Genomic DNA, 14,837 nt, shown 5'->3' on the forward strand with positions numbered 1-14,837 from the left:
TTTTTGGTTGTCACGACTTGGGGGTGCTCCTGGCCCGGAGTGGGTGGAGGCCAGGGGCGCTGCTCAGCACCCCGCAGTGCCCAGGACGGCCCCACCACGGAGAACAATCCAGCCCCAGATGTCAACAGTGCCGACGGAGGGGGAGAAATCCCGCTCCAGTGTGATCTCCAAGCAATGAAAAACACAGCACACAGGATTCTGTGGCATATGCTATCACAGTGTACGTGTTTTTAAAGGAAAGGCACACACGTATCTTAGGAAAGGGACATACGGAGTCGATGACAGTCGCTTGTCTCTGGGGAGAAGGGCTGGCTGCCCGAGGAGCAGAGAGGGGAAACTGACTTCTTCCTCTACCTTTTCAACTTTGTACCTTGCCCATCCAGAGGATTTTGAACGTAACTGCTCTAGACGCAACTTTTCCCTGGCTCTGGGTTATCTGGCAAGAGTCCTGTGTCGACAGCCTCGGGACTCCTCTCTTCCCCTTCTCTCCCCGCACCCCGCCTTTGCAGCGGAGAGAAGGAGGGGAGAGGTCCGCGTCCCTGGGCAGCCCAGGGTGCCTCTCCCCTCCTCCCAGGGGCTCTGTCCCCGCTTCTGGAGCCCGCATGGCGGGCAGGGCCTGGGCCACCTCGTCGCCCCCGTCCGTCCCTTGGTCTTCCCACCTGGCAGGGGACACGCGCCAACATCCCCACCTCGGTCCCCCCGGCCCCCTCCCGGGCCAGGTCGGGCCTGGCTCCCTCATCCGGGCAGCCCGGGGCCCGGTACTCGGCTCCCGCCTGGGCCTGCGCTCACCTGGCTCGCCTTGTAGAACTGCTTCTTCAGCCCCGCCACCGACATGCTGCCGCCCGCCGCCGAGCCTCCCGCCCGGACCGCGCCAGCGACAGGCTCCCGGGCGCCGCCGACCCTCTGCGCGCCTCAGCAGTCCCCGTCGGCGCCGCCTCCGCCACCCGCTTGCCAGCTCCGCGCCCGCCCCGGCGCCGCCTCAGCCGCTCGCGCGCCCGCGCGGCCAGGATATTACATGGCAACCGCACGCTTCCGGTGCCGGCCCCCCGCGCGCGCCCCCCCGGCCCCGTCTGCGCACGCGCGCCCTCTGCCGGCTGGAGAGCGCACGTGCACATTGTCTACCGCGGGAGAGGCCGCCTCTGTCAGTGAGTTGAGCGGGGCGAGCCTAGAGGGGCCGTAGCAGTTGCAGCGCCCCCTGGAGTCGTGGAGGTGACCCTAACGTCTTGGAAAACGCGCTTAGTTTAAACCTGGCCAGGGAGGTTGGGAAGTAGAAGGGGCCCCTGCTTACGATTCTTCAGATTCCTGTTTACTCATCTTAGCTAAATCCAGTTCGTCTAAGTGTTCAGCTCCCTCCCATTTTTATTTATTTATTTATTTATTTTTTTGAGACGGAGTCTTGCTTTGCCTCCCAGGCTGGAGTGCAGTGGCGTGATCTCGGCTCACTGCAACCTCCGCCTCCCGGGTTCAAGCGATTCTCCTGCCTCAGCCTCCCAAGTAGCTGAGATTACAGGCGCGCGCCACCATGCTAGGCTAATTTTTGTATTTTTAGTAGAGACAGTGTTTCGCCATGTTGGCCAGGCTGGTCTCGAACTCCTGACCTCAGGTGATCCAACCCCCCCCCCCCAAATCCAGCCTCCCAAAGTACTGGTCTCACAGGTATGAGCCACCGTGCCCGGCCACCTCTCTTCCTCTCTCTCTCTGTCCTGTGTTCATCCATTCAGTTGCCCACGTGACACATCTAGACATCTAGGTCTGTCTTCATGCCTTGACCATACTTTCCACCAGTCCTCCCCTCCAATTCTTCCTTGGCATGGCAGCCAGAAAGATGCTTCTAGAATGCAATTCAGGGCCAGGGGCGGTGGCTCACGCCTGTAATCCCAGCACTTTGGGAGGCCTAGGTGGGCGGATCACGAGGTCAGGAGATTGAGACCATCCTGGCTAACACAGTGAAACCCCGTCTCTACTAAAAAATAGAAAAAATTAGCCGGACGTGGTGGCGGGCGCCTGTAGTCCCAGCTACTAGGGACTCCGTCTCAAGAAAAAAAGAAAGAAAGAAAGAAAGAAAGAAAGAAAGAAAGAAAGAAAGAAAGAAAGAAAGAAAGAAAGAAAACCTGTTTCTACACTCACAGGCTGACACTGAAGTTCTCTGTTTTGTGTGAGGCTTTTAATCTGCTTGATCTACACAGTTCAATCAAATATTTATACATTCACTCAAACATTTATTGACCTGGTAAATATGATCAGTTACTAACAGGTCCTGGGGTTCCAGTGAGGAATGAGTCCTACCCTCGCCAGAACTAATGACAAAAGGCAGAAATTAATTCATTAGTCAAATAACAAACTAATAAATAGACACAGCTGTAATTGCTTTAAGAAAAAGAACAGTGTTGTAGGCACTTGATATTGTCAGGGTTGGGGAAGAAAAGGCTTCCTGGGGTGACGATCTAAGATCTGAAAAGTATAAATTAGCCAGGAAAAGAGCTGCGAAAAGATTGTTCTAGGCAGAGAAAACAGCATGTGCCAATTTCCTGAGGATTAAACCAGAAACGATCCATTTCGTCCATTTCGTTCACTCATTCTACATGTTATTTACTGAATGTCAAATACTTCCGAAGCGCTCCCCAGACTTCGTTTTATTGTTCTTGTAGAAAGCAATTTATAATTTTAATTGCTGTTGCTATATTTAGCCGATGTCCCATTAGGATAAACTCAAAACTCCAGGTTCCTCATCTAAATCCCACTTTCAAGTTGTCATCTGCGCCCTGCGTAAAAATGTTCTGGTGACGTAAGAGCCTGGGCCTCCCTCCTCTTAGGGACTATCCCACGCGATCAGCCAGTCGCAGCGCAGAGCAATGAGCTTGACACCTCCTTCCTCCAATCGCAGGGCAGCTCCTCCCAGCCAATGACAGGCCTCCGAGGGGAAGCCCCATCCCTCGCGGATATGTCAATGGGCGAGCGCTGGGAGGAATGGAAGTCACGGATCTCGCGAGGATGCCCCCGGCGCCCCTCAATTCCCGAGGCGGGCCGTCACGTGACCCGGGCTCGCCCAATTGGCGCGCGGACTGCGGGGGTCGCCGCGGTTCCCGCCAAATACGAGCGCGGCGGCCGCGGCGGCAGCAGCGGCGCGGGCGGGAGGGCGAAGAGCAGCGGCCGCCTGAGGGGAGCCCGCGCCTCCGCCGCATGAGAGGAGGTCGAGCTGCCGCCGGGGCGATGCTGGAGGAGCTGGAGTGCGGGGCGCCCGGCGCCAGGGGAGCCACCACAGGTCGGTTCGGGCCCGCGCCGAGGGGAAGGGGGGGCGCGGCGCGCGGCCTGGACGGGCCGAGGCGGCGATGGGAGGCGGACGGGCCTCCGGGCGCCAAGCCTGGTCCTGCGGGCCAAGTGTTCACCCCCTGGGGCCTTCTCATCCCCAGCGAGGGCCTGGTGTCCCCAAGGGCACCCTTCTTAACGTTATTGTTGTAGCCGCGACCATATTGTTTGTTTCCGGCGCTTTTGCGTCAGTTCGTCCCTCCAGGACTTTCTGGGGCGGTGGGTCGGAGGGGCCGAGAGGGGAAACTGAGGCCCAGGGAAGCGAAAGGGCTTGCCCTGCAGGTTACTGGATGCGTTTGTGTCCCTTGACCATGTTGGACCTTGCAGCGGGTGGGGAAACTGAGGCCCAAGGTCGCACGGGCTCGGGGACCAGTACCGATGCCGCTGAGGGTCGGGGTAAGCCCGGGTAAGAAGAGGCCCAGATGGTAGAGATGGCCAGGAGAGTGGGACTCCCGAGTTCTTGCTCCTTCCTGATATGCACCGTGACTTCCTCCTCCGTGTGCCTTGGAATGGGGTCTTTGGAGCCCACCACAGGCCTCCTGAAACGTGGGAGGGTGAACCGAGGAAGACCAGACTGTCCCTCTCCCTTGCTGGACTCTGCATTACATAACGCTTTGGCAGCACTTGGCATTACGCTTTGGCACATAGTAGGTGCTCAGTAAATAACGTGAACGAATGAAGGGCTAGAATGGACGCCAGTCCAGTTTCTCAGCCTCAGCAGTGTTGATATTTGTTGCCGTCCTGGGCACGGCACTGCAGGGTGTTAAGCATCATCCCTGGCCTCCGCCTTTTGCAGGCCAGTAGCAGCCCCTCTCACCATGCCTTAGTAACAACCAGAAATACCATTGCCCTGTGTCCCCTATGGGGCAGATTCCCCCTTGGCTGAAAATCATGGCTGTAGTTCCTTCTAGCCTGTGGGATTTCACGGAGACATAAAATTAATATAAAGTTGGTACTGTCGTGGAGCTGTGATGTTTTAAGTCAGGATGTTTAACTTTATTTATTTATTTTGAGACTGAGTCTTGCTCTGTTGCCCAACCTCTGCCTCTCTGGTTCAAGCGATTCTTCTGCCTCAGCCTCCCAAGTAGCTGAGATTACAGGCCTGCACCACCATGCCTGGCTAATTTTTGTATTTTTTAGTAGAGACGGGGTTTCACCATGTTGGGCAGGCTGGTCTCGAACTCCTGACCTCAGGTAATCCACCTGCATTGGCCTCCCAAAATGCTGGGATTACAGGCATGAGCCACCATGCCTGGCCAGGATATTTAACTTAAAAAAAAAAATCGCTACTCGCTAGGACCATACTATCATGAAAGGAAAGTATATTTTAGTGCCAAATAAAATTAGAAAGGATGTAATCGCAGAATAAAGAGCAGTTAGTAACTTTATACACATATATGTGTTAATCGTGTGTATCTTTGGATCTCTGGATTGGGAGTGTCCCGTTTTATATACAAGATTTTTTAATGAGGGGGGGGGTCCTGTTTTTAATGAGGTTGTTTCTGTTCCACTTGCACCAAAGCTAGTGACTCAAAGCCACACAAATAGATTTTTGTGATTGTCTCAAAAATAAAGTGACTAAAAATCATATCCTTCAGTTAGGGGGTAGAAATCCATGGCTTTTGGTAAGTGGACACTTGAGAATGATACTGTCTTTATTTCTTTGAAGTGGCTAGAAAGGAAACATGAATTTTCTCAGTACCTTTTCTTATTCACTAAGCTTGGGGCGGTGGGTGAGGGGTGGTTTCATGTATGGACGATGGAGTTTTTTAGGAAGCCCCAGTCTGCTTTTAAAAAGTACTCACTTTTATGTAATGCTTACAAAACATACGTAGATTAACCAAAATAACTAAACTAGGTTTTTCCAAGCCAGATCTCCTGGTAAGTGTGAGCTTCCTAAACTTACTCTGTTTAAGGTATTTATCTAAAGACTCGCTTCTATTTTTGATCACTGCTGCATCTGCTTTGATATTATTAGATGGTTTCTTGAGATTTTTTTTGCAGGAAAATATTTTGTCTTATCTTCTCTTGACAGCACTTCAGCTCCTGCCTGGCAAGCTCAAAGTGCTTTAAATTGTGGTACCTTCATGAATTCTCTTTAAAAAGAAAAGGATCCCTTTTCTGATTTTACAGATTTGGTGGTGGTATGGGGGCTTGGGTTGGAGGAAGATATTTGGGGATCATGGGAATGAAATAGGTAATCTGATGTTTTCTCTCCTCCCTACTTTTACTCATTCCACTTTCATTTCATGAAACAGTTCCGGTTACTCTCTTAGTTGGCTTTCTGATTTATTCCAGACCCTAACCAGGTACCATAGGTGCAGCATGGAACAAGTCTTTCTGCTGTCATAGAGTTGGCATTTTGTTTCCAGAGAGACGTAATAAACACGAAAGTTTCAGATTAAATGCCACAAAGAAAATAAAACAAGACATGACAGTGTCTAGGGTAGGATTTCTCAACCTATTAACATTTTGAGGCCAAGCACCGTGGCCAGCACTTTGGGAGGCTGAGGCGGGTGGATCACGAGGTCAGGAGTTCGAGACCATTCTGGCTAACATGGTGAAACCCCGTCTCTGCTAAAAATACAAAAATTAGCCGAGAGTGGTGGCATGCGCCTGTAGTCCCAGCTACTTGAGAGAGTGAGGCAGGAGAATCGCTTGAACCCAGGAGGCGGAGGTTGCAGTGAGCTGAGACTGTGCCATTGCACTCCAGCCTGGGCGACAGAGTGAGACTCTGTCTCAAAAAAAAAAAAAAAAAAATTTTTTTTTTTTGGCCCATATAATTCTTCATTGTGGTGTGCTGTGCATTGCCTTGTGGGACATGTAGCAGAATCCCTGGCCTCTACCCACTGGATGTGAATAGCATCCCTTCGAGCCCTCCCTGCATCATGACAACCAAAAACATCTCTAGACTGTGCCAAATGGCCCCCGAGGACAGAGGAGTCAGAATTGCCTCCACCTTGTACATAATTGGCTCTACATATGTATTTGCTAACTTGATTATTTGCAGAATTTAACAGTTTACCCTTTGACACTTTTATTTGCAGCCATGGATTGCAAAGATAGACCAGCTTTTCCAGTTAAGAAGTTAATACAAGGTAATTATTTGGAAATGGGTTAAAGAGTTGTTCGTAGTTTATAGTCTTCCTTGTCTCTTGTTGGAGACCTCAGTGGAAGCCTGGAGCTAGAGGGGAGAGAAACAGTCCTTCTTCAGACCAGGAAGCTGGGAAAATGCTTTTCACACAGTAATGTCTCGTGGGGTTCCCACAAGTAAACCCCGAGGCCTCCACTTATGCACAATTGGCGTTTTGTAACTTGCAGCTGGGAGCTCTCCTGTATGTTGTAGGGAGCTTAGCAGCATCCCTGGCCTCTTCCCACTGGATGCCAGTAAGTGCATCCTCCAAGTCGTAACAACCAAAAATATCTCTATACATGGCTGATGTCCCCTGGGAGGTAGAACTGCCCCCGCAGAGAACCACTGTTGCCCTGGAAGATAAATGCTCCCAAATCCTTCTGCGTAAAACGGGGAGCGCGTTCACCCTTGGGCCAGATGAGCGGTGGGATTGTAATTTTTTTTTTTTTTTTTTTTTTGAGACGGAGTCTCACTCTGTTGCCCAGGCTGGAGTGCAGTGGTGCGATCTCTGCTCGCTGCAACCTCCACCTCCTGGGTTCAAGCAATTCTCCTCCTTCAGCCTCCCAAGTAGCTGGGATTACAGGCGCCCACCATCATGCCTGGCTAATTTTTGTATTTTTAGTAGAGACGGGGTTTTACCATGTTGGCCGGGATGGTCTCGATCTCCTGACCTTGTGACACCCCTGCCTCGGCCTTTCAAAGTGCTGGGATTACAGGTGTGAGCCACCACACCCGGCCCAGATTGTATTTTTAGAAACTACAGTTTTGGGTTTTTCAAACTTGGGATGGGTGCAGTGTTGCATACCTGTAAAACCAGCTATTTGAGAGGCTGGGGTGGGAGGAGTGCTTGAGTCCAGGAGTTCAAGGCTGCAGTGAATTATAATGACACCACTGCTCTTCAGCCTGGATGACAGAGGAAGGCTCTGTCTCTTGAAAAAAAGGGGGACGCCAGATGCTAGGCTCACACCTGTAATCCTAGCACTTTGGGAAGCTAAGGTGGGCGGATTGTCTGAGCTCAGGAGTTTGAGACCAGCCTGGCCAACATGGTGAAACCCCGTCTCTACTAAAATACAAAATAGCTGGGCATGGTGGGGGGCACCTGTAGTCCCAGCTACTCAGGAGGCCGAGGCAAGAGAATTGTTTGAACCCGGGAGGAAGAGGTTGCAGTGAGCCAAGGGTGCGCCACTGCACTCCAGCCTGGTGACAGAGCAAGACTCTGTCTCAAAACAAACAACTCCCCCCACCCCCCCCAAAAAAAAAACAAAACAGGTTTTTATTTGGTCTATTACATGATGAAATAGTTAATAAAAGATGCAATGGCATTGAAGTAAGTGAACATAGGTTCTTTGGGAAATTCACTCTCCAAAGTGTTTCTGTGTTCCTCCTAACCAGCCCGAAGCCTGGCAGACTCTGGGAGAACAGTTTGATTGATGAGAAAAGCCTAACAGAGCCTAGGGTGCTGAGGCCAGGAGAAAAAAAAAAAAAAAAAAAAAAAACCCTGTCCACAAATGTGTCTGTATTTTCTACTTGAGAACCAGATGCAGTTATTATCAAATGAGATTTTCACCCATTATAAATAAATTTGGAATATGAACTGCATCTGAAATAAACAAATGTCTCTTGAAATTCTGGCGATGGCTCTGCTAAAAGGCTTGTCAGGATTTTGTTTTTTAAGTTAGGATGTTGAAGCGGGGCATGGTGACTCACATCTGTAATCCCAGCACCTTGGGAGGTGGAGGCGGGCATATCACCTGAGGTCAGGAGTTTGAGACCAGCCTGGCCAACATGGCGAAACCCTGTCTCTACTAAAAATACAAAAATTAGCTGGATGTAGTAGTGCATGCCTGTAATCCCAGCTACTTGAGAAGCTGAGGCAGGAGAATAACTTGAACCCAGGAGGTGGAGGTTGCAGTGAGCTGAGATGGCGCCATTGCACTCCAACATGGGTGACGAGCAAAACTGTCTCCAAAAGAAAAAAAAAATAAGTAAAATTAGGATGTTAGAAAAGGATAGAATGAAAATATAGCACCCCCCACCCCCTCTTTTTTTTGAGACAAGGTCTCTTTTGCCCAGGCTGCGGGGTAGTTGCACCACCACAGCTCACTGCAGCCTCTACCTCCTGGGCTCAAGCGATCCTCCTGCCTCAGCCTCCCGAAGTGCTGGGATTATAGATGTAAGTCAGTGTACCTGGCTTCAGATAGCCCCTGCCCCGTCTTTTTTTTTTTTTTTTTTTTCTTTTGAGAGTTTCGCTCAGGTCGCCCAGGCTGGAGTGCAGTGGTGCGATCTCAGCTCACTGCAGGCTCCATCCCCCGGGTTCACACCATTCTCCTGCCTCAGTCTCCCGAGTAGCTGGGAATGCAGGCACCCGCCACCTCACCCGGCTAATTTTTTGTACTTTTAGTAGAGACGGGGTTTCACCGTGTTAGCCAGGATGGTCTCGATCTCCTGACCTTGTGATCCGCCTGCCTTGGCCTCCCGCACCTGGCCTTTTTTTTTTTTTTTTTTTGAGAGGGAGTCTGTCTCTGTCGCCCAGGCTACAGTGCAGTGTTGGGATCTCGGCTCACTTCAACCTCTGCCTCCCGGGTTCAGGCGATTCTCCTGCCTCAGCCTCCTCAGTAACTGGTATTACAGGCGTGTGCCACCATGGCCTGGCTAATTTTTGTAGTTTTAGAAAAGACGGGGTTTCACCATTTTGGTCTGGCTGGTCTCAAACTCCTGACCTTGTGATCTGCTTGCCTCGGCCTCCCCAAAGTGCTGGGATTACAGGCGTGAGCCACCACACCCGGCCCAGATAGTCCCTTTTTAAACTTTAAAATTATCCCCCACCCCCATGTCCCAACAAGTCAGTAATTTTCCAGCTCATGAGTGGTTGTAACTTTAAACGTTCACTAGAGATGGCTTTGTCTTTGTTTCAGCCCGTCTGCCGTTTAAGCGCCTGAATCTTGTCCCAAAGGGGAAAGCCGATGACATGTCAGACGATCAGGGTACTTCTGTGCAAAGTAAAAGCCCTGATTTAGAGGCCTCTTTGGACACCTTGGAAAACAACTGTCATGGGGGTTCTGACATAGACTTTAGACGGAAACTTGTCAACGGGAAGGGTCCCTTAGATAACTTTTTAAGAAATAGAATCGAAACCAGTATTGGCCAGAGCACAGTCATCATTGATTTGACAGAGGACTCGAATGAGCAGCCAGACAGTCTTGTGGACCACAATAAACTAAATTCTGAAGCCTCTCCCTCCAGGGAGGCAGTAAATGGCCAGCGAGAAGACACTGGGGATCAGCAGGGGTTGTTGAAGGCCATTCAGAACGACAAGTTGGCATTTCCTGGAGAGACCCTTTCAGACATTCCTTGCAAAACAGAGGAGGAGGGTGTTGGCTGTGGAGGTGCAGGGAGGAGAGGCGACTCCCAGGAATGTTCGCCACGGAGCTGCCCGGAGCTGACGAGTGGCCCGAGAATGTGCCCCAGAAAGGAGCAGGACAGTTGGAGTGAAGCTGGGGGCATCCTGTTCAAAGGGAAGGTGCCTATGGTGGTCTTGCAGGACATCTTGGCTGTGAGACCACCGCAAATCAAGTCCCTTTCAGCCACACCCCAAGGCAAGAACATGACTCCTGAGAGTGAGGTGCTGGAATCTTGCCCCGAAGAAGACTCTGTACTCAGCCATTCGTCCCTGAGCTCTCCCTCTTCCACCAGCTCGCCCGAGGGGCCACCTGCTCCCCCAAAGCAGCACAGCAGTACCAGTCCCTTCCCCACCTCCACGCCCCTCCGCAGAGTGAGTATCTCCCATGGAGTCCCTGCACATCAGTGCTCACGGATCTCAGAGCGCTATGAGTCTCCACTGGGTCACCCAGGTGGTTTGTGGCAGAGTGAGCGGGGCCACGGGCTGGGTCCTGGGACTCGACATGGAGTTCATCTCAGAGCGCTATGAGTCTCCACTGGGTCACCCAGGTGGTTTGTGGCAGAGTGAGCGGGGCCACGGGCTGGGTCCTGGGACTCGACATGGAGTTCTTCCTGGTATCAAAACTCACAGTGTTCAGTTCTGCATTCGTTGTGATGGCCCTGGGACTTAATTCATCAACAGTGTACCTGGTGTACTGTGTGAATAACACCCTGCTGTTTTGCCTTCGTTGTTCACATCTAATCAGTGATAGCTTAGCCGTTTCAGGGAATTAGGATCTGAGCTGGTGCTGTAACCCCTCACTTCAGATTCCAGGTCCAGCTTTCTCTGTGCCCTTCCTGTCTAAGCATAGAAATGTAGGGACGGGGCTGCAAAGGCACTGAGCACTGAAGTGGCAGTGAGACGGCAGGAAGCATGACTTGGGGAATTCTGTAGGGTCAGCACAGCCAGCCATCTTAAAAACCTTACCTGGGGCCAGGCACAGTGGCTCATGCCTGTCATCCCAGCACTTTGAGAGGCCGAGGTGGGAGGATCGCTTGAAGATCACTTCAAAACCAACCTGGGCAACACAGACACCATCTCTATGAAAAAAAATTATTTTTATTTTTATTTTTTGACAGAGTCACTCTATCACCCAGGCTGGAGTTCAGTGGCGTGATCTCGGCTCACTGCAACCTCCACCTCCCAGGTTCAAGCGATTCTCCTGCCTCAGCATCCCTGATAGCTGGGATTACAGGTGCGCACCACCACACCTGGCTAATTTTTATATTTTTAGTAGAGACAGGGTTTCACTATCTTGGCCAGGCTGGTCTTGAATTTCTGACCTCAAGTGATCTGCCCGTCTTGGCCTCCCAAAGTGCTAGAATTATAGGCATAAGCCACTGCACCCGGCCCTGCAAAAAAATTTTTAAAAGTTATCCAGGCATGGTGGCACATGCCCGTAGTCCCAGCCACCTGGGAAACTGAGGCAGGAGGATCACTTGAGCTGAGGAGTTGGAGGCTGCAGCGAGCTATGATCACACCGCCGCGCTCCAGCCTGGGTGACAGAGCGAGACCCCATCTGGAACCATTTTTAAGGACCCCATAAGGGGGACTTTTGCATGGTCTGTCTCTGTTATTGATTTTTTATTAGCACAATGGTGTCCTTAAGGTCTTAGGGACCAAACTGATAAAATCAGTCACGAGTCCCATGGTGTTTAGTGGTGTCTTTTGATTTTATAATTTTTTACTTTTTATCTTAAGTATGTAGAACCAGAAGAGACAGTGCCTTTTTATGTTTTTGGTTTTGTAGCACTTTTGTTTGTTCATGTTGGGTCTTTATATGAGAGTAGTAGATCCTGAGATGGGTCATTTAATCTGTACCTGTAAGCAGGTACAGTAGACCACCTGGACCATAAACCACCAACCTTGTTCGCTTTCGGGATTTTGAGCTCTAAGGAACCATTTATTTATTTATTTTTGAGACAGAGTCTTGCTCTGTCACCCAGGCTGGAGTACAATGGTGCCATCTCAGCTCACTGCAACCTCCGCCTCCTGGGTTCAAGCAATTCTCCTGCCTCACCCTCTCAAGTAGCTGGGATTAGAGGCACCCGCCACCACGCCCAGCTAATTTTTGTATTTTTAGTAGAGACGGGATTTTGCCATGATGGCCAGACTGGTTTCAAACTCCTGACCTCAGGTAATCCACCCGTCTTGGCCTCCCAAGTTTCTGGGATTACAGGCGTGAGCCATCGTGCTTGGCCAAGAGCATTTATTTTTCTAAATGACTTCATTTCTTGTCTTTCACCTGAGAAGATGCAAAAGGAAAAAATGGCTTCCTCTTTAGGTTTATGAAATGTTGTAAAAATGGTGCAAATCTTTTTTTTTTTTTTTTTTTTTTTTTTTTTTGAGACATGGTCTCACCCTGTCGCCCAGGCTGGAGGGCAGTGGCATGGTCTCAGCCTACTGCAGCCTCCACCTTCTAGGTTCAAGCGATTTTCCTGCCTCAGCCTCTGAGTAGCTGGGATTACAGGTGCCCACCACCACGCCTGGCTAATTTTTGTATATTTTCAGTAGAGACGGGTTTCACCATATTGGCCAGGCTGGCCTCAAACTTCTGACCTCAGGTGATCCGCTTGCCTTGGCCTCCCAAAGTGCTGGGATTACAGGCATGAGCCACCGCCCAAGTCTTCTACTTTGTTTTGTATGTGCTGGTTTGTTATGTAGGTAAACTCTTGTCGTGGGGGTTTGTTGTACAGATTATTTTATCACTCAGGTACTAAGCCTAGTACCCTCTTCTAAGTTACTAAATGTGCCAGACTGGCATGTACACATTTCAGCTTCTACCTAAGCCACCACTCAATCTCCCAAAATCAGAGTTGAAGTCTCTCCCCATTGGTCATCCTGTAGTGTACATTCGATCACTTGAATTTCTTGCAGGCTGCTGCCGCTTTGCAAAATTTCATCCTGTGATGTGAGCCATTTAGCAAGAACAGGACACATGGCTGGGCGCGGTGGCTCACACCTGCAATCCCAGCACTTTGGGACGCCGAGGTGGGTGGATCACCTAAGGTCGAGAGTTCAAGACCAGGCTGACCATTATGGAGAAACCCCGTCTCTACTAAAAATACAAAAAATTAGCTGGGTGTGGTGACGCTTGCCTGTAATCCCAGCTACGCCGGAGGCTGAGGCGGGAGAATCGCTTGAACCCAGGAGGCAGAGGTTGCGGTGACCTGAGATTGTGCCATTGCACTCCAGCCTGGGTAACAAGAACAAAACTCCGTCTCAAGAAAAAAAAAAAAAGAACAGGACACAAGTACATGTTTCCATTAAGTTTGTTTCCATGTCCACAGCTTAGTCTGCAAACTGGGAAGTCCCCTCGTTGGGCATCATGGTGACACAATCCTGCCCGCTTTCTAAAACAACTGAGCACACGAACCCAGTGTGCAACATTTAGGAAACCCTGCATTTAGGACGCCAGATCTTGTTCTGAACACAGGCTCGAGGTTTTGGGAGGCACTCGAAGGCAATATTATCCCAACTTTTCAGATAATTTACAAGTGGTAAAGGCTTCAGGCTGGCCCAGAGCCTATGGCAGAAAGCGGCCACAACCACCCCCAGAGGGCCTGTCAGTCACCGAAGCTATGAGGGAAGCGATTATCGGGAGGCCTCCACATGCCCTGATGGCAGGGCTCCCTGAGATCCCAGCTGAGAGAGACTCCACCCCCAACCCCCGAGAGACTCCATCCCCAACCCCTACTTTATCTCCGAACCTTTAAGGAGTCCTGCATTTCTGGTTTGGTTGGTTTGCTTGCTTCATAGTTGGTACCTAACTCTTTTTTATTTTTTATTTTTTTTGAGGCGGAATCTCACTCTGTTGCCCAGGTTGGAGTGCAATGGCGTGATCTTGGCTCCTGCAACCTCTGCCTCCTGGGTTCAAGCAATTCTCCTGTCTCAACCTCCCGAGTAGCTGGGATTACAGGCACGGGCCACCAGGCCCAGCTAATTTTTGTATTTTTAGTGGAGATGGGGTTTCGCCGTGTTGGACAGGCTGGTCTCAAACTCCTGACCTCGTGATCCACCCGCCTCGGCCTCCCAAAGTGCTGGGATTACAGGTGTGAGCCACCGCGCCTGGCCAGTTGGTACCTAACTCTTAACACCTTTCCTTGCCGTGAGGTCCGAGCCACCCCCTTCCCACAACCCCTGTTCCTCTGGGGAATACACTGTTTTTGCACTTTACCTCCCTACCAGCAGCTCTTTCCAGATTGCAGGGGCGAGCTGGTGGGAAGCTTGCAGATTGTTTCGCACTGCCGTGTAATCTGTGTGCTTGTCACTGGGGTCTGTTCTTCCTTGAGTTGGTACAGTGAAATCTGCATTGAGAGTCCCAGGGCAGTCATTGCCACTGTACTTTGTGGGCTGGCTTGCCTTCTTTATTATTTCCTCTTTAAAATAAAAGAAAATGGGAGTTTGTTCCGATACAGGTCCTGCTGTCCCTTTGCAGGGAGCTTCATGGCGTGTTTTTGTTTGTTTTGGTTTTTGTTGTTGTTTTAGTACTGCAGGATCTGGAGAATCTCACTTTGGAGAAACAATGATTTAGAAAGATCCCCCTTTAGATACTCCCAGGGTCCTTTGAATAGCTGAAGTGTTCCTTTTTAGTATTAGAGTTTTCTACCATGTGGGAAAGAACCATTTCTGAAGTTTGCAATCAGACTTGTGATTTAGCCTCTTCTGTTAGTGATCGAGATGATTATTCGACAAATGATCATGTTGGTGCAGTTGTGTTACTGGAATCTTTGGCTTGCTTCTGTGCCCAGATTGCTGGAACTTCTTTCCATATACTTGAAATTACATTTGTAATAAATTCTCCATGTTTAAAAGAAATACTGGTCTAGGTGCAGTGGCTCATGCCTGTAATCCCAGCACTTTGGGAAGCCGAGGTGGGAGGATTGCTTGAGCTTAGGAGTTCGAAACCAGCTTGACCAACATGGTGAAACTCCGTCTGTACAAAAAATACAAAAATTA

At 50.3% G+C, this 14,837-nt stretch overlaps 2 protein-coding genes across 6 annotated transcripts in view; one reads left to right on the plus strand and one right to left on the minus strand.

Moving 5' to 3' along the window:
• SH3GL1 (SH3 domain containing GRB2 like 1, endophilin A2) overlaps positions 1 to 1,014 on the minus strand; it is a 39,893-nt gene extending 38,879 nt beyond the window's left edge. Inside the window, exon 1 of the mRNA XM_016934714.3 lies at positions 790 to 1,014. Within this exon, the coding sequence (XP_016790203.1) occupies positions 790 to 834 (45 nt within the window). The 5' untranslated portion in view covers positions 835 to 1,014. The remainder of the gene's footprint in view (positions 1 to 789) is intronic.
• A 2,029-nt stretch (positions 1,015 to 3,043) lies between these two features.
• The window catches only part of CHAF1A (chromatin assembly factor 1 subunit A), a 36,618-nt gene continuing 24,824 nt past the window's right edge, over positions 3,044 to 14,837 (plus strand). For 4 of the 5 annotated variants that reach the window (XR_010153668.1, XM_063801021.1, XM_512286.7 and 1 more), the window contains exons 1-3: positions 3,044 to 3,262; positions 6,354 to 6,404; positions 9,355 to 10,211. Coding sequence is in view for 4 of the 5 variants with exons in the window: in XM_063801021.1 (XP_063657091.1) it covers positions 3,181 to 3,262; positions 6,354 to 6,404; positions 9,355 to 10,211 (990 nt within the window). In the remaining variant the exon portion in view is untranslated. The remainder of the gene's footprint in view (positions 3,263 to 6,353; positions 6,405 to 9,354; positions 10,212 to 14,837) is intronic. The other variant, XM_009434403.4, reaches the window with a different exon arrangement.

The sequence above is a fragment of the Pan troglodytes genome, chromosome 20 (genome assembly GCF_028858775.2).
Source record: "Pan troglodytes isolate AG18354 chromosome 20, NHGRI_mPanTro3-v2.0_pri, whole genome shotgun sequence".
Lineage (NCBI taxonomy): Eukaryota > Metazoa > Chordata > Mammalia > Primates > Hominidae > Pan > Pan troglodytes.